The 21,233-nt window shown below is 45.2% G+C and overlaps 1 protein-coding gene across 1 annotated transcript in view; it reads left to right on the top strand.

Annotated features, from left to right (window-relative positions):
- Positions 1 to 21,233, top strand: part of FOCAD (focadhesin) — a 1,210,644-nt gene that overhangs the window by 669,416 nt on the left and 519,995 nt on the right. Inside the window, exon 21 of the mRNA XM_078675948.1 lies at positions 1,869 to 2,001. Coding sequence (XP_078532074.1) covers positions 1,869 to 2,001 — 133 coding nt within the window. The remainder of the gene's footprint in view (positions 1 to 1,868; positions 2,002 to 21,233) is intronic.

The following is a 21,233-nucleotide window of genomic DNA, read 5'->3' as shown; positions in this document are numbered from 1 at the left end:
TAATGACAAAGCGAGCTCGTCATGGGCGTTACCTGCGCTACGCGGATGACGAGTTGGCTTTGTCATAAACAAGCCATTTTTAAAATTTCAGCGCACAGCGGGAAAACGCGGTAGCGCGGTAGGGGTTAAAAAGGACTGGTTCATATGGTCTCACCAGTTCCTTTTGTGATGCCGCAGTGGGACTTTAATTTGATTCTCACCTTTTTGATGTGCATACTATCTATACCAATTTACAGCTGCTTGCTATGTCTGCCGACAATATAAATGGTGCCCTTAATCACCATTACTTTGGCTTGGTGAGTGAGCTTAATGCCTTGTTCAGCCAAACCCATCTTTCTTCCTGGACAAAAAAGTTATCTGGTAAAAAGCATCATTCTTACCAAAAGTGATCATGCCTTTCTACACAGGGCAATCTATCAATTTGGCATTTTTATATGCTCTGCTTCATCCCTCCAAGGAGAAAGAAAGACTTCACCATCTTGACCATAAGAGGGAATGTAGTTTCCACATTGATCGAACCAGAGACCACTGCTTGAACAAACAGTTTTTCGTGGACTTCTCTGGAGCAAAGAAGGGAAAATCAGTGCAAAAGAAAAACATCTCCCGAAGGATTGATTTAAGTATTAAGATCTGCTAAGGGCTATCCAGGAAACTGCAACCAAAAGCTTCAGCTGGTATGTTTGTTTGTTTGTTTTTTTGGATTTATATAGCGCTTATAACCCAGGGGTCTCTAAGCGCTTGCCTTGGGAACCCGTCCTGGCTTTTCCCTGTGAGATAGCCCCTACAGGGCATCCCCAAGGTGAAAGCCAGGCATCCCGCCGCAGGGGGCCGTTGTGGAGATTAAGCAAGCTTAATGCCCAGAGTTGCAGAGTGTGACCCCATGATTAGGTCAGGCACCGAAGCGAGAATTATCGAGTCCGTGGACATTTGAGCTCAAGACCCTGCCGCGTCGGGAATTGAACCCTGGTCCCGGGTCTGACCTCTGCTTCAGGGTCTGCCTGCTCTAACCAGTGAGCCACACTTCTCCACTCTCCAGTCTCGGACATCTGCCAGGCTGCAACGTGGGTGTCTATCCACACATTCACAAAGTACTACTGCCTGCATAGTCCGGTCCGGCGGGACAGGCATTTTGCCCAATCTGTCCTGCAGGAATTCCTGGTCGGAGCCACTTCAAGGACCCACCACCTGGGGAGATGCTGTTTTAGTATTTATTCACATGTCTGGAATCTGCGGTTAGAAGTCTCTATCAGAAGAACAAGTTAACTTTGCTTCAGTAATACCTTTTCTGGTAGAGATTCTATCTAATAACAGATTCCTGCCCAAAACACCATTCTCCCCTTTCTGTGGAATGAACTCTTAAGATCCATTTATAAGATCCATCTATCAATCAGCGCACTGACATATCTGATTTGTACATGCTCTGCGCCCTGTGGTACAGACAGAGATCAGAAAGAAACTGACATCAGCACATGGAGGTGGTGCAGATACAATGGCCCCAACACCACGTTCAGAGTGGGACAAACCCAACGCGGAGTCGCACCACACCATCAACTGCTGCAGAAGAGAATCGCTGTTGGAAATTCTCAGATCAGTCTGGCACCTGAGGTACTCACTAGGTGAGGCTTCTGCGGTTAGATAGTCTCTAGCAGAAAAGATGTTACCAAAGATTAATAACTTGCTCGTTCAGTTTAATAAATGGAGTATTATAAGGAAATTCCTGACTTGGCCACTGTGAAGAAAACAAAATATTCAAATAAATAAATACGTTCATTAAAAAAAATGAATTTGCTACATTGCACATACTAACTTATTTTCACAGTGTCTTGATTGTTGGGTTTCATTTCGTTCTTGTGTGGTTTGTGCCACAGGCAAGACCAGAAATACCACCGCCAGAGGAAGGTGACCCCCCTGAAGAAGAGGAGGAAAAGGAGGTAGATCTGTCTGTTCCAGGCGCTTCCTATATTAAACTGATGAAACTCACACCCTCTCCGATTCTGCCTGGTAAGTTCAGTAAAACTGCACCAGAATTTTGGTACGTATATCAACCTGTTCAAAGTTTCCTCTTTTTGCCATGTATGAGGCTATTTTTCATTCCATGTTTTTGTGCGAATAAGAGATGCTTTTCTGTCGTGTTTGCACATGGTTTAGTGAGGCATATAAGCAAGATTGGAAAACTATGTATATTAGACTGCATGCCACAGGGAATTTTTGGATCTTTATTAGCACTAGATATATTTACGATGTATTGCCTCTGGGCACCTAGCCACAAAATAATATTGATGCCTGTGCTACATTTATAGTACAAGTAGCCCAGAGTCTTCACCAGAACAGATATTATGATCGTGTTTTCATGTTATCTAATTAGTCATCAGATTTCCTAATATGTATTTTTTACGTGTGATAGAGTTTCTCCTCTACCAGGTCAAGAAGACTAAAATGCAAAAAACGTAATTGAAACGGACACTGAGTACAGCATAAATGTATACAAAGTATAAATGCCCATTGTTTGATTTTGGGATGGAAAATAGTTTATACGGAAGAAAACCCTGAACCATCAGAGAAATGGCAAAGTGCATTTTTTTGTCATCGTATTTAAGAATGTTGATAAACAATGTCTTAGACCAACTAATCGATCTACTGTTCTGTAAAACCTGGTACTGAGTGCCAAGCAAAAGGAGCATTGACATGCATCAACTCAGAGGACTATGACCAACTACCATTAGCAAACCCTGTAGTTCTGCCATTGCCTGATAGGCTTGTGCCGGTGCTTATCTTGTATTGTATTGTATTGTATTGTATTGTAATTGCATTTATATAGCGCTTACTACCCCTGACGAGGCGTCGAAGCGCTTTTTCGGCGGGTAGCACACTACTCCGGGACCCACAGAGGATTAGTGTTGAATTAGTATAGTGAAACATGCAAGTACATTTTAAGTGGTGGATAGGTTAGTCAGTTATTTGGATTTGGAATGATAGCAGAAGGATAGAGTAGGACAAAGGTTTGTATTTATTTATCGCTCGCTTGTTGACGCATAATATTCAGGAAGCCTATAAAGGATTAGTGGTGAATTAATATGGTGAAATATGAGGTAATTTCAGTGGTGGATATTAGTCTGTTACTTGGAGTGAGAAGGATAGCGGATGGATAAAAGGGGAAGAAAGATTTGCATTCATCTAGCACTTGTTACCCCTGATGGGTGTTAAAGCGATTTTTTGGCGAGTACACGCCACTCCAGAACCCATAAAGGATTAGTGTTGAAAATTAGTATAGTATACATATGAAGTAATTTGAGTAGTAGATATGTTATTCAGTTATTTGGGCAGTATATTAGTATAGTTGAATATGGAATATGGAATTTGAGAAGTGAACATGTTAGTCTGTTCATTTTGATTGAAAGAGGGATAAAAGAGTGAAGGATTTTTTTTAAGTCAACTGATGGAAGGATCATTATATATTTGTTAGTGATAAAAAGGTGGACTGTTATGTGTAATTACAGCAGGGAGAGTGTGTCTGAGTGGGATGTAGTTATTTTTAGTGTTGATTGGCGTTGTGTTAGTAATGAGTGTATTGGTTAGTGGTATAGGATAGAGTTGTGTGCTGTTTGTGGGTGATGGTGGATATATGTGGTAGTTGGGATAGTAGGGTGTGTAGATGTGGTTTGGTTGGGTTGACGGTGCTTGCTGGTACATTAATCTGTGCATAGTGTTGTGCGTGGTGTATATTTGGTGTGAGTGTGTTGCTCTGTTTGTGGTTGTGGATGGTGTGGGCTGGGTATTGTTAAATGAGAAAAAGGGCAGCATTTCTGGCCCTAGTCCCGACCAATCTCGAACAGGCAACTACCCTTGTCCTCTCCGCCCTTAACAGGTTCAAACAGGCAACTACCCTTGTCCTCTCCGCCCTTAACAGGCCCAAACAGGCAACTACCCTTGTCCTCTCCGCCCTTAACAGGCCCAAACAGGCAACTACCCTTGTCCTCTCCGCCCTTAACAGGCCCAAACAGGCAACTACCCTTGTCCTCTCCACCCTTAGCCTCGACGCCCGGGCTGAGACGCCCTAAGCCTGGGCTTTTTTGTAGCCCTAGTAATCAGGTGACCCCTTCAGCCAATGGGAAACCTAGCCCTAACACTATCCAATCACAACACTAGCCCTAACATCTAGAACTAATAGGAGACCAGGACCTTGGAGCCAATCTTAACCCTAGTCCAAGCACCTAATCAGTTCAAAAACCCTGATCTCTACGTCCAATAAAGGCCTTAGCCCTACCACTAGTCCGAACCCAAGTCCAAGCAGCCAATGGTACAGGTAGCCCTAGTCCCTACTTCCATTAGAAAGCCTAACCCTACTCTTAGTCCCACATCTGGTCCAACAACCATTCACACAAGAAGCCCTAAATAGCTACTTCCAATTAAAGGTCTAACCCTAGCCCTAGTCCCACCCTACTCCCAATAACATAGGAAGCCCTAGTCCCTACTTCCAATAGAAATCCTAATGCTAGCCCTAGTCCCAACCCTGCAATGATTGAATCACAGACCGAGAAACCAATCAGAACCCTCAAATACCCAACCAATGAGGACATTAACCCTAACCCAATAGAAACACCAGATACAACCACCAATCAGTGTACACATGTGCCAACCACTAGCACACCATATAAGGTCCCAGCAACCTCAGACAAGGTTTGCTGGCCAGGGAGTTGGAAGCTGCTTGCTCTTGTTCAGAATCTCCTAGGAGACAGACAGGCTCAATCCACAACTTTGGACTTCAGCTGGTAAAGGATTCACTAACTCGAAATCTAACAATACTGTTTGAATAAAGCTTTACTCCCCCTGCTGGCCAAAAAACGAAGTGCACAGGCCCCAGTAAATACAGTTTAAACAGCTCATAGAAGCACCCTCTGATGTAGAAAATCCCTGTTGCTGGGGGGGGGGAGGCAGGGGGCTGGCCTCACTGGCTTGTGAACACAAAATGGTGGCTGGGGTGCACTGTTTGAGCACACAGGCCTAAGCACAGAGCAAAGGAGAAATTTGGAGGGAAAACAGATTTGTCACCAAGGAATGAGAGGGACAAACTACAGAGGTTGGACTGCAAATCCCACGATTCAACACACTAAATGAAGGCAATCATGGGCAGGGAAAACCACACATTTACAACACAACACAGGTGATAAAATATGCAATTACAGGCAGGCTAAAACTACAATTTTTAACTGTAACAACCACAGGCATAGACAGTAAACACAGAAAGTGAAAATCGTTTTTTAAACACCTTTTTGACTTGGGAAGAGACAGCACTAGTCTGTTTCCTTACCACTTCCTGGACTCTGCTCACCGCAATCTAGGGCACATGTGGGCTGCAACTCACGAGATGGAGGAGAATGATTTGGCGTGCACCCAGCAAGGCCTTAAGGGGCCTGGGCAGGTGTGAGAGGAGGGCTCAGACTTGCCTGGTAGCTGAATAGCCAATGGTCTGCTGGCCTGGGGGTGGGGTGTGGGCAGCTGCTTGCTCCTGTTCAGAATCTCCTAGGAGACAGACAGGCTCAATCCACAACTTTGGACTTCAGGAGGTAAAGGCTTCGCTAACTCGAAATCTAACAATACTGTTTGAATAAAGCTTTACTCCCCCTGCTGGCCAAAAAACAAAGTGCACAGGCCCCAGTAAATACAGTTTAAACAGCTCACAGAAGTACCCTCTGATGTAGAAAATCCCTGTTGCTGGGGGGGGGGGGGGGTGGCAGGGGGGCTGGCCTCACTGGCTTGTGAACACAAAATGGTGGCTGGGGGTGCACTGTTTGAGCACACAGGTCTAAGCACAGAGCAAAGGAGACATTTGGAGGGAAAACAGATTTGTAACCAAGGAATGAGAGGGACAAACTACAGAGGTTGGACTGCAAATCCCACAATTCAACACACTAAATGAAGGCAATCATGGGCAGGGAAAACCACACATTTAAAACACAACACAGGTGATAAAATATGCAATTACAGGCAGGCTAAAACTACAATTTTTAACTGTAACAACCACAGGCAGACAGTAAACACAGAAAGTGAAAATCGTTTTTTAAACAACTTTTTGTCTTGGGAAGAGAGAGCACTAGTCTGTCTCCTTACCATTTCCGGGACTCTGCTCACTGCAATCTGGGGCACATTTGGGCTGCAACTCACAAGATGGAGGAGAATGATTTGGGGTGCACCCAGCAAGGCCTTAAGGGGCCTGGGCAGGTGTGAGAGGAGGGCTCAGACTTGCCTGGTAGCTGAATAGCCAAGGGTCTGCTGGCCTGGGGGTGGGGTCTGGGCAGCTGCTTGCTCCTGTTCAGAATCTCCTAGGAGACTGACAGGCTCAATCCACAACTTTGGACTTCAGCAGGTAAAGGCTTCACTAACTCGAAATCTAACAATACTGTTTGAATAAAGCTTTACTTCCCCTGCTGGCCAAAAAACGAAGTGCACAGGCCCCACTCAAAGTGAAATTAGCCAATGGCTGAAGTTGCTTGACCATATTCCCCATGTGTAGGCCAGTGTTTCCCAAACTGTGGTCCGCGGACCCCCAGGGGTCCTTGACACATTCCCAGGGTGTCCGCAGGCAGCAGTTTTGAAAGCACTGGAAAGTTTCTTGTATAATTAGCTGATTTAGAGCAACAATAAGTGTCAAGATAACACCAGTGATTAATGTACCTGCTGGAGAGAGATGAGTTTTCTCCAGTGGCAACTTTAACTTATCTAATGTAGCACAGAGGGTTAATATGCCTACTGCAAAGAACGTGTACCATGCATTTAAAAAAAAAAAAAGAATTTTATGTGCATAGGTCAGTGGGTTACTGCTTTTGTCAGTAACTTATTTTTCTTCCCAGATTGTCGTACCCTGGTGCATAGTAAGGTCTTCATATACTACTCTTTTAAAGCTAATAAAATTCAATATGTAATGATAAATGTGTTGTAGCCTGCACCATTGTTTCCCAAAAACTTTTGGTGGAGAGCCTTCCAAAGCCCCCTCTGTAGTGGCCAGAGTCACTCACAGCACTTGGTATGCACCATATGGGAACTAGTCTGAAAACATTTTCTAGGGCTACTTTTGGTTTCCAGTCTGGCCCTGGCAAGAGCTAGAGCCTCGTACTGTAAAATAAAACCAGCTATTTAAAAGTGAGTCACTGGGATGCAGCACCAATCTTCCTATCAAATTATTTTGTTTTTTGCAATATAAAATATTAAGAGGGATATTTACAACAGAAGTGGAGGAGCGTGTTGTTAGCCTCCTTGGCTAGCGACACGCTCCGCCACCTCTGAAACGCAGGGCTGCACCATATTTACAAGAATATAATGCAGCCCTGCGTTTCCCCCTGCACTGGCGCTACCCTAAGCAGGGTAGCGCCAATACAGGCACCCTTGCACCATAGTGCAAGTGTGTCTACGTGTAGGTAAAGATTGTTTATGTACAGGAAGGTCCTCCTTCCTGCACATAAACAACTTTCAAATGCTGTTTTGTCACTTATATGTGTTCTTCTTAATGCAGCACACATGGAAGTTACAAAACATTTTCAAGATTGTTTACGTGCAAGAAGGGTCACCTTCCTGAACATAAACAATCCAAGGCGTTTTGCTTTTTCCATGTGTACTGCATAAGGCAGCACACATGGAAAAAGCAAAATGGAATAGCAATAAAGCATTTCTCCTTGTTTCGCCAAGTTAAGACCAGGTGTTTCCTGTTCTTTAGTTTGGCGCAGCCTCCTATTTACACTGCCCTTGTAAATAGGAGGTAGCGTCAAAATCAATGGGTGTTGCAGTGGAATGCCAACCGCAACACCCACTGCCCACCTATTTCACGCTAAGTATTGCATGAAAGGGTGCCTTATTTGCATGGCAGCGTTAAGCCATGGTAGGTGGCTCAACGCTGCCTTGTAAATAAGGCGAAGACCCTATCGCCACGGGAACATCGCAAAAAGTGACGTTCCCATGGGGATAAGGGCTTGTAAATATGCCCCTAAAATCCTTAGTAATTCAAGTTTTTCTTTTGTGTGCACATGTGTGTTTATTGTGTTCGAATTACTGTTTTAATGTTTGAAATTTAAATCCTACAAATTACTTGGGGGTCCCCGTCTTCCAGTGGTGACTCAATGGGGGTCCACAGGAGTCAAAAGTTTGGGAACCACTGGTGTAGGCTATAGTGAGCCGAAACAAAATGTGAATGACTCACCAACTGACCAATGGATGAAGATGCCTGGCTGAAATCCACTTTAAGAATGAAAAGACCTGCCTAAGAATAGTGCAACTGCTGCTCTGTGATTATTTTCCAGCTTTAGTCAGTCCCTGGTGTATTTACCCACTCTTTGTACTGCCCAGGAATGTTAAAATGATGTTTGTACCGCACTGCGGTGTGCTTTGGATAAATGTAGACCTAAATGTACAAGTGTAAAAATTCCACCAGGTTGGTGGAATGTCCATAGTCACAAATCCTGTCTTCCATCCTTGTTTCTTTGAATCTTGTGGTTGCCCTACTTAAATGCATCCGTTTGCTTGCCTTTATTTAACCTCCTGTGTGTAACAGATTCTTTGTGATTCCGGCCCAGAAAGCGAGATCACAAACTTGAAACAGTAACAGTGTGTAAAGTAATAACGACGTATTCCATGTTGTTGTCCAGCTCCAAGGGCCGTGGCCAGGTACAGAGAAGAACATAGACGACATGTTCGGCCTGGCAAGCCCGTCGAGTGACAAGTTGGCTCCGAGAGTTAAACGTTCACTGTTGTCAGTTTTTAATCCGTCCAGGACAACTGCGCATTCCAAGTATTCTGAAGTTGTTAAATTAGATTGGGTAATACCGTAGAGACGTCATAAATTGGTTATGAAGCGTTATACATAAAATACCTTGGCGCACATTCTCTTAATAATAATCCCAATTACTCTTTCCATAGAGAAAAAAAAACAATGAATGAGTGACGATCGGAGATGCCCGTTTATTTTTTTATTTTTTTTATTTTAGTAACTGTTCTTTCTATCAGTAGACGCGAAACAAGAACAACGCACATTTTAGCTTCGAAAGCATCTCTTTTAACAAATCACATGCAGCCATTTTATGGCGATTTGAGAATGTTGACGAAATCAGAACACACTGCGCAATATATGCATCAGATTCGATCAATCTTGCATTGAGTAGCTAAGTTTGCTACTGTTGCAGATCTGAGCAGTGATTTTGACTCTGACGAGTACCCAATGTAAGACTTTCTCAGTAAATACGAGGACCTGTACAGAAAATGACAAATTCAAAGTATATTTATATATTTCGTATGATAGAAAAGGTAAAAAGTTAAATGTGGGGTCTTCGTTTTTATATAAAGGAAATTCAACTCCCGTACTAAAGCAGCACAAAAAACAGGTTTCTCGTCCCTTTGCCTTGGTGTGTGCTTTTGTGGGGCCTCGCGGTTTGCTCAGAGACGGTTCTCTGTCGAGGTTTACCCGCACCACGGTTCTGTGGCGAGCGTCGCCATTGGTGGATTCACACGCCACACAAAGAGCACATTGACCGAAAGTCAGTGGAGCCAGTTGGGGTTGTTTATCTTTTAACATTCGCCATCTGACAGCGGTTACACAAAGCTTCCTGTGATTAAGTCTGAGAGGAGGTGAGTGCTGCCAGGAAGATATGTCGACATAATAGCCCTGACCTCGGAAGCGGCGTATTGCGTTGCATTGTAACTCATACCGCTCGCGCGCCTGCATTCATCAAGGCATCCCTCGGCCAAGTGCCATGTGCTCCGTCGCCGCTGTCATTGGCTACAAAAAAACGGGGGTTTTGAGAGGAACAACATTTATGTTTAAAATAAAAAAGTGGAAAATGTCCAAAGAACCATCAAGAGGTATGTGACAAATGTCGCAAACGGCAAAGAGGCCTTTTTTCCGGCTGTAATATCTGCCTGCAAGGGAGTAGCCAGAAAATTAGCCCCCACTTTGAACTAAAGGCCTGATACTACCAACCTGGGGAAGTCAGTCAGCAAAACTCTCCTTAGAACAGCTTCTTTGCCTCGTTCATCGATGCATCTATCCGGCCATTCTTTCACCCTTCCATCCACCTGCTGACATCCACTATTTAACCTTTACATTCTTTGAGCCATTATTCTTTCATCCATCATCCAGTCTTTCCCCATTCATCCATTCTTCCATTCATCCATCCACTCTGTCACCCATCAATCCATCCACTCTGTCATCCATCAATCCATCCACGCATCCACTCTGCTATCCATGTATCCATGCTGCGATCCATCCATCCAAGCCGCGATCCATCCATCTAGGCACTTTGCCATCCATCCACCCACCCATCCCTGTGCTAAGCCATCCATCCATCCATCCATCCTGACATTCATCCATCCATCTATCCATCTATCCATCCACTCTGCCCTCCATCATCCCCTCCGCCATTCAGCCATTAGTCCATCAACTCTGCTATCCATCCATTCATCCACTTTGCCATTCATCAGTCCACTCTGGCCACTATCCATCATCCTTCTATCCATCTTTCCACTCTGCAATCATCCATCTATCCACCCTGCCATCCATCCATCCAATCTGCCATTTATCCACTCTGCATCCATCCCCTCTGCCATTCATCAAACAACTCTGTCATCCATCCATCATTCTATCCATCCATCCTTTCTATTGTCCATTTATTCACTCTGCCCGCACACTGTATCCACCAATCCACTTTGCCCTTCATCCATTCATCTGTATGTTTATCGATCCATCTACTCTGCCATCCTTCCACCCATCCACTCTGCCATCCATCATCTCTTCTGCTGTTCATCCATTAAGACTGCAATCCATCCATAATCTGTCCATCCATCCATCCATCCACTCTGCCATCTATCCCCTCTGCCATCCATCCATTCATCCACTATGCCATCCATCTATTCACTCTGCCCTCCACTTGTCCATCCACCCACTCTGTATCCACCTGTCCACTCTGCCATTTATCCATCCATCTGTCCGTCCATTCTGCTATCCATCCATAAACCCATCCATCCATCTACCAATTCACTCTGCCATCCATTCGTCCATCCCAGCTGCAATTCATCCATCAGTCCGTCAACTCTGCGATCCATGCATCCACTCTGCCATCCATGCATCTACTGTGCGATCCATCCACCCAATCCGAGACCCATCCATCTAGGCACTCTGCCATCCATCCATCCCTGCACTAAGCCATCCATCCATCTATTCTGACATGCATCATTCCATCTATCCATCTATTCTGTCATCCATCCACTCTTCCCTCCATCATCCCTCCTGCCATTCATCCATTAGTCCATCAACTCTGCTGTCATCCATTCATCCACTTTGCCACCCTTCTGTCAACTCTGCCATTCATCCATCCACTCTGCCATTCATTCATCCATCCACTCTGCCATCCATCAATCCATCCGCTCTGCCACCCATGCATCCACTCTGCCACATATACATCCACTCTGCCATCCATCCATCCACTCTGCCATCCATCCAATCTGCAATCCATCCATCAAGGCACTCTGCCATCCATCCATCCATTCATCCATCCCTACGCTCAGCCATCCATCCATCTATTCTGACATTCATCCTTCCATCTATCCATCCACTATGCCATCCACCCCTGCCATTCATCCATTAATCCATAAACTCTGCTATCCATCCATCATCCACTTTGCCATCTATCAATCCACTTCGCCAACCATCCATCACACATGCAGGTATCCTGCTTATGGAAACAGCTTTGTGGGGGGCACTCTGTTTTTAAACTTTAGTAATTGTTGTGTTTTAAATACTCTGCATTGCGCCCACATGCACATTATTCTTGCCTGACTTTCAAAAGGTTCTTGTTCCCGCCATGCACCCCGGTCCACCGTGGTCTTTACCGTTTGTGTGGCGGGTGTAGGCGGCTCCATTGCTCCTCTGCCCACTGGCGAGGGGCGGAGACAGGGGGACTAGCACTCTAGTGAGCCTAACCTACTTAAACAGCATGTCCCTCCCTCCGCGCAGCGGACACGCTCAGCGGTCATGCCAAAGCCGCGCCAAAGGCAAGCCCGTCTGCGCCCATCCTCGCCAGGACGGGGCTAGGGGCCAGAACCCCTGTCCAATCCCTCTCAGATGACCATTGCTATAACAGGGAGAAGCTCCTCGATATTTGAGGTGAGATGAGGAATAAGTGTGCGCATACTATGTCACTGGAAGAGGGAAATATTTCCTGCCCTCTTTGTAATGTTAATTTTAAGCTGTTTTATACCCCCCCCCCTCGAAGATGGCAAAGGTAACTCTATATCAATGCTTCTTCTCAATTGTCGATCCCTCCTTAAACACTCCAGCCAAATTAATCTACTTCTAGAAGAGAGGAACCCTGATGCTCTCTTCTTGACAGAAACCTGGACCAGCAAGGATTCCGACTCGGATGTGGTTCAGGCTCTTCCCCCTAACTACGCCATTTTTAGACAAGATCGTGACAGTGGACATGGTGGGGGTATTGCCATTATATATAAAAATCTTTATAGATGTAGATCTACTATCTGCCCTTTATCAGATTGTGAGAGTCTATCCTTTGGTATTAGCTTTTCACCCACTAGCACTTTCTCAGGAATTCTTTTGTACTGTCCAACAGGAGCATTTGGCAATTGTTGTAATGATCTCCCAGACATAGCCACTAACGGGGCAAGTCTTATACCCAGTTTTTCGATCCTGGGTGACTTTAACATACATTTAGATGATCCTGACTCCTCCCCTTCGCAGAACCTTACTTGGAAACGTTTGAATTTAAGCAAATTGTGACTGGGCCGACCCACAAATTAGGCCATTTGCTTGACCCTTTTTTTTTTTTTTTTTTTACAAATCTCACAAGCATTACCTTGGTTGAGACCATTGTAGTACCCTGGTCTGACCATTTTTCATTATTATTCAGTTGGACTCCCCGAGATTTGTTACAACCATCTGTTAGGACTAAAAAGTTTGGCCTACATGGTCCAAACTCTTGGTTCAAAGCTGGGCAACTAATCTTATAAACTCCATCCCTGTATCTCTCCCGAATCCTACGATGGCTAATGACAATTTCAACAGCTGGCTGCAGTCCTCCTTGGACTCTGCTCTCCGAAAGAAAGAATTATGCCATCGAGTCGGGCCTAATAAGAAAGCGTGGTACTCCCACAAACTCAGACAGCTCAAACAATCTTGCTAACAATTTGAAAGGAAATAGAGGAAGGATTTTACAGAGACTAGCAAGAGCAATTATAGAGAAGCACTTAAGCTTTATAAAAATGAAATAAAGGGTGCTCAAACTAGCTACTATCATGAAAAAATTGCTTCTGCTTCCAATTCCCCTAGGTAAAATTTTTAAATTATGAAATCCCTGATCACTCCTCCTAGTCCTCCTATTGAATCGGTGGGTGCTCAAAAGCGTTGTGATGAAATAGCAAATTTTTTCGCTACAAAAGTCTACAACATCTATTCAATGTTCCAATAAAAGAATCTGGACATAAATATACCAGCGCCTACTCAACAAGTCAGGCTGGAGGAATTTGCTTCGCTGACCCTACCGTCCCTGCAGAATCTTCTGAGGGAGCTTAAATCGGGATCTCCGCCAGACCCACCCCCCCTCCGTCCATTCTCAATCTGGTCTCAGAGATCGTCTCTCCAGTTATTTTGGACATAATAAATTCCTCTCTTGTAACGGGGTTGGTCCCACTTCTCTGGAAACAAGCAAGAGTCAAAGCTCTTCTGAAAAAAGTCCAATTTAGATCCTGACGACTGGGCCAATTATCGCCCCATTTCTCTGCTGCCGGGAATTAGTAAACTTGCAGAAGAAAATGCTAACTCCATATTGGCAGATTTTGTGGAGAAAAAAAAATGCCTCCATCCCACTCAGACTGGCTTCAGACGCCATCAGGGCACAGAGACCGCCCTGCTCCCCCGTGGTTGAAGAATCCAGAAAATCTTGGACAATGGAGGCTGCGCTGTGATCATCTTGTTATATCTCAGTGCAGCCTTTGATACTGTAAACCTTCAAATTTTGACCCAAAGACTCAGGGAGGTGGGAGTAGCAGGGACTGCCCTTAAATGGTTGCAGTCCTTCCTCTCAGACAGATCATTTGAGGTCTTTGAAGAGGATGTTCTCTCGAAGCAGATTCCCTTGCAGTATGGAGTCCCACAGGGATCTTCGCTGAGTCCCACCATGTTTAACATCTACATGAGGTCCCTTACGGATGTGGTGCTCCCCTGGGGGATCCAGACGGTCACGTACGCTGACGACACCCAGTTGGGGGTGTCCCTTAGCCAGCAAGATAAAGCTGAACTGGGTCTAACTTCTTGCCTTTTGAAGGTTTCTGAGTGGATGGATCTGTCTTTTCTTAAATTGAACGGTGCCAAGACAGAAATTATGATACTAGGCCATGCAGCCCCAATTAATTTAGATCCCAATTGGCCTAGCTGTCTTGGCCCCCTCCTGTTCTAAAGAAACAAATAAAGAGTTTGGGCTTATGGTTTGACTCCAACCTCAACTTCACAGTTCAAGCATGTAAAGTTGCCGCTAACTACTATGGTCTGCTTAGATCGATAAGGAAGATTCTTCCTCTTCTTCCGTTTGAAGCTAGGCGTATGCTGGTCCAAGCCCTTATTTTATCGCGGCTGGACTATGCGAATGCAGGTTATTTGGGTGCACCACAAGGAACCACTAAGATCTTACAGACTGTCCAGAACTGTGCGGCCCGCCTTTCACTGAATGTCCCAAAACGTAACTCTGCTAAGTTAGCGCTTAGGCTTCCCGTTCAGGAAAAAATTTGGTTTAAGGCAATGTGTATTGTCCATAAGTCCATTACTGGTAATGGCCACCCTTTGATTCAGTCCATGGTGCACTTATATCGCACCAATCGGACTCTTAGATCTAACAATAAACAACTTTTTGCAGTCCCCAGGATTAAACGGTCACAGACGGGAGGTCGACGGTTCCCCTACAACGCGGCCAAATTCTGGAACCAGCTTCCGGACCATATTCGTCTTGAACATAACTATCTCAGGTTCAGGAAGCAGTTGAAGACTTTTCTCTTTCCATGAGCAGTGGTGAATGATAACGTGTCACAAGAAGCACTGGGATGCCCTTGGGTAGCCATGCGCTATACAAGTGTGTATTCATTCATTCATTCTTCATCCTTCCATCCATCTTTCCACTCTGCCATCCATCCAGTCTACTTCCCATCTATCCACTCTGCAATAATCCATCTATCCACTCTGCCACCCATCCACCCAACCATCTGTCCATCGCCTTTGCCATTCATCCATCAATATTGTAATCCATTCATCAACTCTACCATCCATCAATCCATTCTGCCATTCATCCATCCACCCTGCCATCCATCTAATCTGTATTTATCCACTCTGCCGTCCATCCATCCATACACTATTCCATGCATTAATCCACTCGACCATCCATCCTTTCTATCATCCTTTTATTCACTCTGCCCCCACTCTGTATCCACCAATCCACTCTGCCATTCATCCATTCATCTGTACGTTTATCTCTCCATCCATCTACTCTGCCATCCATCCATCCACACTTCTATTCTGCCATCCATCCATGCATCCACTCTGCCATCCATCCATTCACTCTGCCATTCAGCCATCCACTCTGCAATCATCCATCAACACTGCCAGCCATCCATCATCTGTCCATCCATCCACTCTGCCACTCATCCTCTCTGCCATCCATTCACTCTGCATCCATCCATCCCCTCTGCCATTCATCCATCAACTCTGCCATCCATCCATCCACTATGCCATCCACCAATCCACTATGCCATCCATCCTTTCTGCCATCCATCCATTTACTCTGCCCTCCACTTGTCCGTCCATCCATTCACTCTGTATCTACCAATTCACTCTGCCATTTATCCATCCATCTGTCTGTCCATTCTGCTATCTACCCATCAACCCACCCATCTACCCATTCACTCTGCCATCCATTCGTCCATCCCATCTGTAATTCATCCATCAGTCCATTCACTCTGCCATCCATCCATCTATCAATCCACTCTACCATCTATTCAATCTATTCATCCACTCTGCCATCCATCCAGCTATCCACTCTGCCAGCCATCCACTCTGATCTCCCCTCTGCCATCTACTTGTCAGTTCATCCACTCTGCCATCCATGAACACTCTACCATCTATCCATTACCATCCTCCCATCTACTCTGCCATCTATCCATACATCCACTTAGCCAGCCATCCAGTCTACCATCCGTCCACCTATCTACTCTACCCGCCACTCATCCAGCGTCTGCCTGACCTAGCTGTTGTCTCCCAGAGGCAAGGATGGTAACCTGCGTACCTGGATGCATTTATACTGGCCTCCTAGGCTAGTAGTCCTAAAAGCTGTCTTTGTGTGGGATAAGTACACAGGTAACACAAAGTGATCGCTTATTCTTCCTACTTTTGACTCCCATTAAACACATGCACCGCTGAAGTGTGCCTGGAGGTAAATATGTATGAAACACCTAAGAGGTGATGGGAGTAATGCTAGCCCAGTCGTGGGTCCCAAGGTCACTGTGCCCCTGGAACCAAGCTATACCCTAATGGAGAGCCCCAATCGGAGCGAAACTGTACTTGTGTTGCCATTCATGGAGGACCTGGCCTGGAAGTTTGGACTGGATTATTCCTACTGCAGCAGTATCAAGAATGATTTAGATATGACTGGGTCTAAACTGTGGTGGCATGGTGAGCAAAAGAACAACAGGTTGGGATGCTACCCTGAGCAGTTACCAGAGGTTATATGTATTGCAAGCATTCCTCCCATCACTTTTGAGTTTGAGGTTAATGTGCATGGTCTGTTGTACTATATGCAGTGCTTAATTTATGACAGTAGTTGCAGATGATGGTCACTGGTGCTCAGTTCAGGGGACTGGGTACTCTGGGTGCTGGGACTCGATCTCTCAGCTACACCAGCAGAGTCCAGAGCAAACTGGTCAGTTTGGCACAGTGCAGGGCGTATTAAGCTTGTGTGTCCCTAAAGCTTAACAGGAGGTTTGACAACTAGTCCTTGTTGTCCACTCACTGGCCTATGACACAAATAATAGCAGGCCCAGCCCTTGGGGGTTCTCTCCACGGGTTTAACAGCAGAAGCATACCCACTCATTTAGAAGGTCTGTCTTGGCTCAGTTGGTGCAGCAGGTGCAGTCTTCCTTTCAGAGGTCCACAGGCTCAGCATGTGTAATCCTTCTTCTGTACTTTTCGAGTCCATCGGTGTTCTGAGGCTGGAAGCTAGGAATGCCATTTTTATGCCAATTTCAAGTTTGTGTAAGCAGTTTGTAAGTGGTGCACACACCTGGAGGACTTGGTAGCCCTCTGCCAGATAGTGTTGCACATGTTTTCAGTCTCTAGGTCTCTTTTGTCATATAGGTGTGTGTCTTGTAAGGGCATAGTTCCTGAATGTATTTGTAGAGTAATGAGATGCCCTTGCATCTCATGCTGTTACTGAAAAGGGATTCTATGTGCGTCTCCTCTCTGCACAGCTTATCTCAGAGCTGCCTCTATCTTTCCCAGTGAAGAGCTTGTATCAGCCTAAAGTCCTCTTCTGCCCAACCAGAGCTTTTGGACCACAACATCCCATGACTGTAAGTCACCATCGTCGAAACATTATTTTAGAAGTGGGTGATTTCCTGGTTCCAGGTTAGAAATCCTGGATCTGACATTGCAGACGGAAAGTCAGGGTTGTTGAGTAACGATGTAAAGGGGAAGGGGTAGGTAAGAAAGACTTTTTTGCAATGGATCAATAGCCAGTGATCTAATAGATTCTTTGTAGTAGGAAGAAGGGCTTTGGATCTTGTTCAAGTTGAGGATGGGAGTCATTGTACATTTCAGAGCAGAATGGTAGAAAATCCCAGTTCGACCTATATGCATGGGGAATGGCCCTAGTTGTAACTCCAGTTAAAGTCTGGGCATATCTGCGCTGCACCGACATAAGCGATAGCATCCAGAAAACCCAGACGTCCCTCTGCTATGGGTCGTTAAAGAGTCACAAGCTCGACTCTTGGGGATTCTCCCTTCCATACGAACTCTAGCATCTAGCATCTTTTGCCTGATTAGTTTGTGTTGATCTGGGTATCGGTAGAGAGATTGTCAGTAAGGTGTAGAGCACGCAAGACATAACATCATTTATAGGCTATTTAGCCTGCCCATCCATTAAATTTCACGTTTGTGCCAAGGTTTTTAAAGAGTACAGAATGCAGGTGGGATGTTGGTGTCGTATAGTGTCTCTGTGCATGTGGTTCTACCTAGCAGGCACCAGTTGTTATTCCATGGATCCCCTTCTAGTTCTGATTTCAGGCAGATCCTGACATTAATGTATTCTTCCAAAAGTAGTCAAAAATACTTTTGACTATTGGTGTCAGCAGAAACGAGGACTTGGTCTGTGTATTCTCACAACAAAGGCACAAGAGAGAGATCTTCCTCACTCAGATGTCTTTTAACTTGAGCTGCGTTAGTCCATCTTGCAACAAAGGCTTCCCTTCTGTCTCAGGAAGCAATTTTCAGTTTTTGTTGGTCTAAATCACCACCGTGTATTATATCAACAAGCAAGCCAGTGTTTGATCATGGACCCTATGTTGGGAGGTAGTTTGCCTGTAGAAGTGGGAACTTCAATATGGAATCTTCCCAATATCAGATATCGGTGTCCTGCTATCTGTAAGGATGCATCGTCTCTGTTGTCTGTGCGAGAGTATCATAGCGGGAACTGCACCCCGATGTGGCAGAGGTGTTCGCCAATTTGGTGTTTCCATTCATTGATATTTACCATGTCCCAGAGCTGGAAGTGTCCTAGGCTTTGTGGTGAGCACTTTGCTCTGAATGGTTCCTTGCGGGACGTCTAAACATTAAACTGCTTTCAGAACCTGCTGCATGTGCTCTGCCGATCTTGCTTATATCATAAAATACTGCAGAAGGACCTAGAGGACCCAGCACAGCTGATTCTAATCTGTCCACACTGGGTGCTGAGGATCTGATATACCAATCTATTGCCCCACTGTATCCTTTCCTTTGCAAGGGCAGAGCATTCCTGCTCTCGCAGTAGGATGGGTGGGCCTCCAACACAGTTCCAAAACTCTTTAACTGCTCATACGGGTATTAGATACCCTTTGCCTTCTTGATGGGGTTGCAGATGTCCTTTTGGCAGCCAAGTAGCCTGTTTCTAAACTTGTCTATGTAGGTTACTGAGCTTAGTCGTTCATTTATGCGAGGTATCAACTGTTTTAAGTCTTTCTGACATCTTGCAATTCACGTTGTCCTTTGTAAGCAGGGACTTGCAGCGGCTACATTTAAGAGCCACCATGAGATCCTGCCTGCATTTATGAGCCTGCCGTCTGAACTTTCTCTCTTTAGATCACCGCATATGTCAATGTTTTATTCAAGGTTTCCTTTCCTAGTTTCTCTTACTTAGGTTATTGCTCCCCTGTAGGATTTGAATCGCTTTTTGATTTTCCTGATGGTTTCTCGGGTATAGCTGTTGCACAGTTGTCCGGCTTTACTCTAAAAAGAATTCTGCTGGTGAAATAAATTCAGCTTGTAGGTTTGGAGACTTCAGGCCCTATCAGGTTGCCCATCTTTTACAATTTTCTTCTGGTGTAATTTTTTTTTCTTCTTACGCAAGGGGGTATCTGTATTACACATGGAACAGTCTATTACTCCTCCATCTTACTTCCCTCGGCCACATCCAGCTCGGGAGGAGAAGTGACTGTGGATCCTAAAGTCATCTTAAGGTTTTGTTGGACCTCTGTTTCAAACATCTTTTAATTTTTTTCTCAGTTTTATGCTAAGTCATGGCCGCATGTCAAACAATATTGAATTACCAGTTAAACTTTCAGAAACAGTGTCGGACAAACACTGTTAGAATGTGTCCTGCTCTGCATTGCCAAAAAATTGTTTAAAGGACAGAGTGAACAGAAGCAGAGTAAGAGGTTGAAGTAGGCAGAGAAAAATCGACAGTGGTGAGCTAGAGAAAAAGTTCACTTTTCCAGTGGGCCCTTGGTAGTTTGTTACACTGGGTGTGTGCCAACTTTGCCCATGCTTTAAACATCTCTGCATAGACTTTAACCCAGGCATTTGTTTTTTTACTACATCAAGCACACTTAGGATTAAGCCTCGGCGGAGTTCCGCTACGCAGAACTCCGCAAACTGCAAAAAAAGCCTGCCGCTCCACGCGGAGCTCCGCAAGCAGCGGAGTGCATTAGATAAATACAGTTCGCTGTGATTTTCAGTGCCATGCTCTTGTCCGCACTGTGCAATCATCGCGAACGGCACCATGCACAGCGCAAGCAGGCGCTTCTTCCTTTCTGCCGCTCGAGTAGATTTTTACTCGAGTGGCAGCTTTCTCAACGCGAACGGACGGTTTCTCAATGCAAGCGGTCGCGAGCATACGCGACCATTCACAATGAGAAATCTGACCACTTGCATTGACAAATCTCGCCAGGAGGTTGATTTTCCACGCTCGCCATCTTGATGTTGATGAATGCAAACGAGGAAAAATCTTGCCGGCAGGAGGATTTTCCTCGCTCGCCAACTTGACGTTGACTTGACAATAACCTCTGCTCTGCCTATTTTCGGAACTCCGTGTAACGAGAAGTGCGGGAAAACTCCGCGAACGGAGCAGAGTTCACCGCCCAGACTTAGGGTAAGCCTAAGAATGTACAAGATGGTGACGATGCGCACCATTTTGTGCTGGGCCAACCTCTGTATAAAGATCTGCTATGCCATGGCCAATAAGGACCCTCCAGAAGGCATTTATAGTTCATTCCACTGGAGCTGTGGCTTGCTGCCTGCATGGCTCACTCCAGAGGTTTCTTAGTTGCTGATATCCATCAGGCGAACACATGATCAGCTTTTATAATCTTACCAAGCACCACTGCCTCACATCTCTGGTATAGGGCCTCATGTGACCTGCAGGTCATAGATTTATAGGCTGTGTTTCTTGCTTAACAGGCGCTAATCCTTCCTACCGTTCATAGAGGTATTGCTTTGGGAGTCATTATTAAAGTGACAGATACGTTGAAGATTTATCTGTCTGAACAAATAGTTACCTTTGGTAACAATATTTCCGGTGACTACATAGCCTTCCCACAAACTCCTCCCTGCATCCCCTCCTCCCCTGAGGAGTTAGTGCCTTAAGATCCCAAGCTATACAAACATTATGTGCTGCATTTGTCAGAGTCGTTGCTCCTACGGTTCATCTCTGCTGGGTCCGATGGCCTAAAGA

The sequence above is a fragment of the Lissotriton helveticus genome, chromosome 2_1 (genome assembly GCF_964261635.1).
Source record: "Lissotriton helveticus chromosome 2_1, aLisHel1.1, whole genome shotgun sequence".
Lineage (NCBI taxonomy): Eukaryota > Metazoa > Chordata > Amphibia > Caudata > Salamandridae > Lissotriton > Lissotriton helveticus.
Note: the sequence above shows the minus strand (reverse complement) of the source record. Positions and strands in the feature narration are given on the sequence as shown.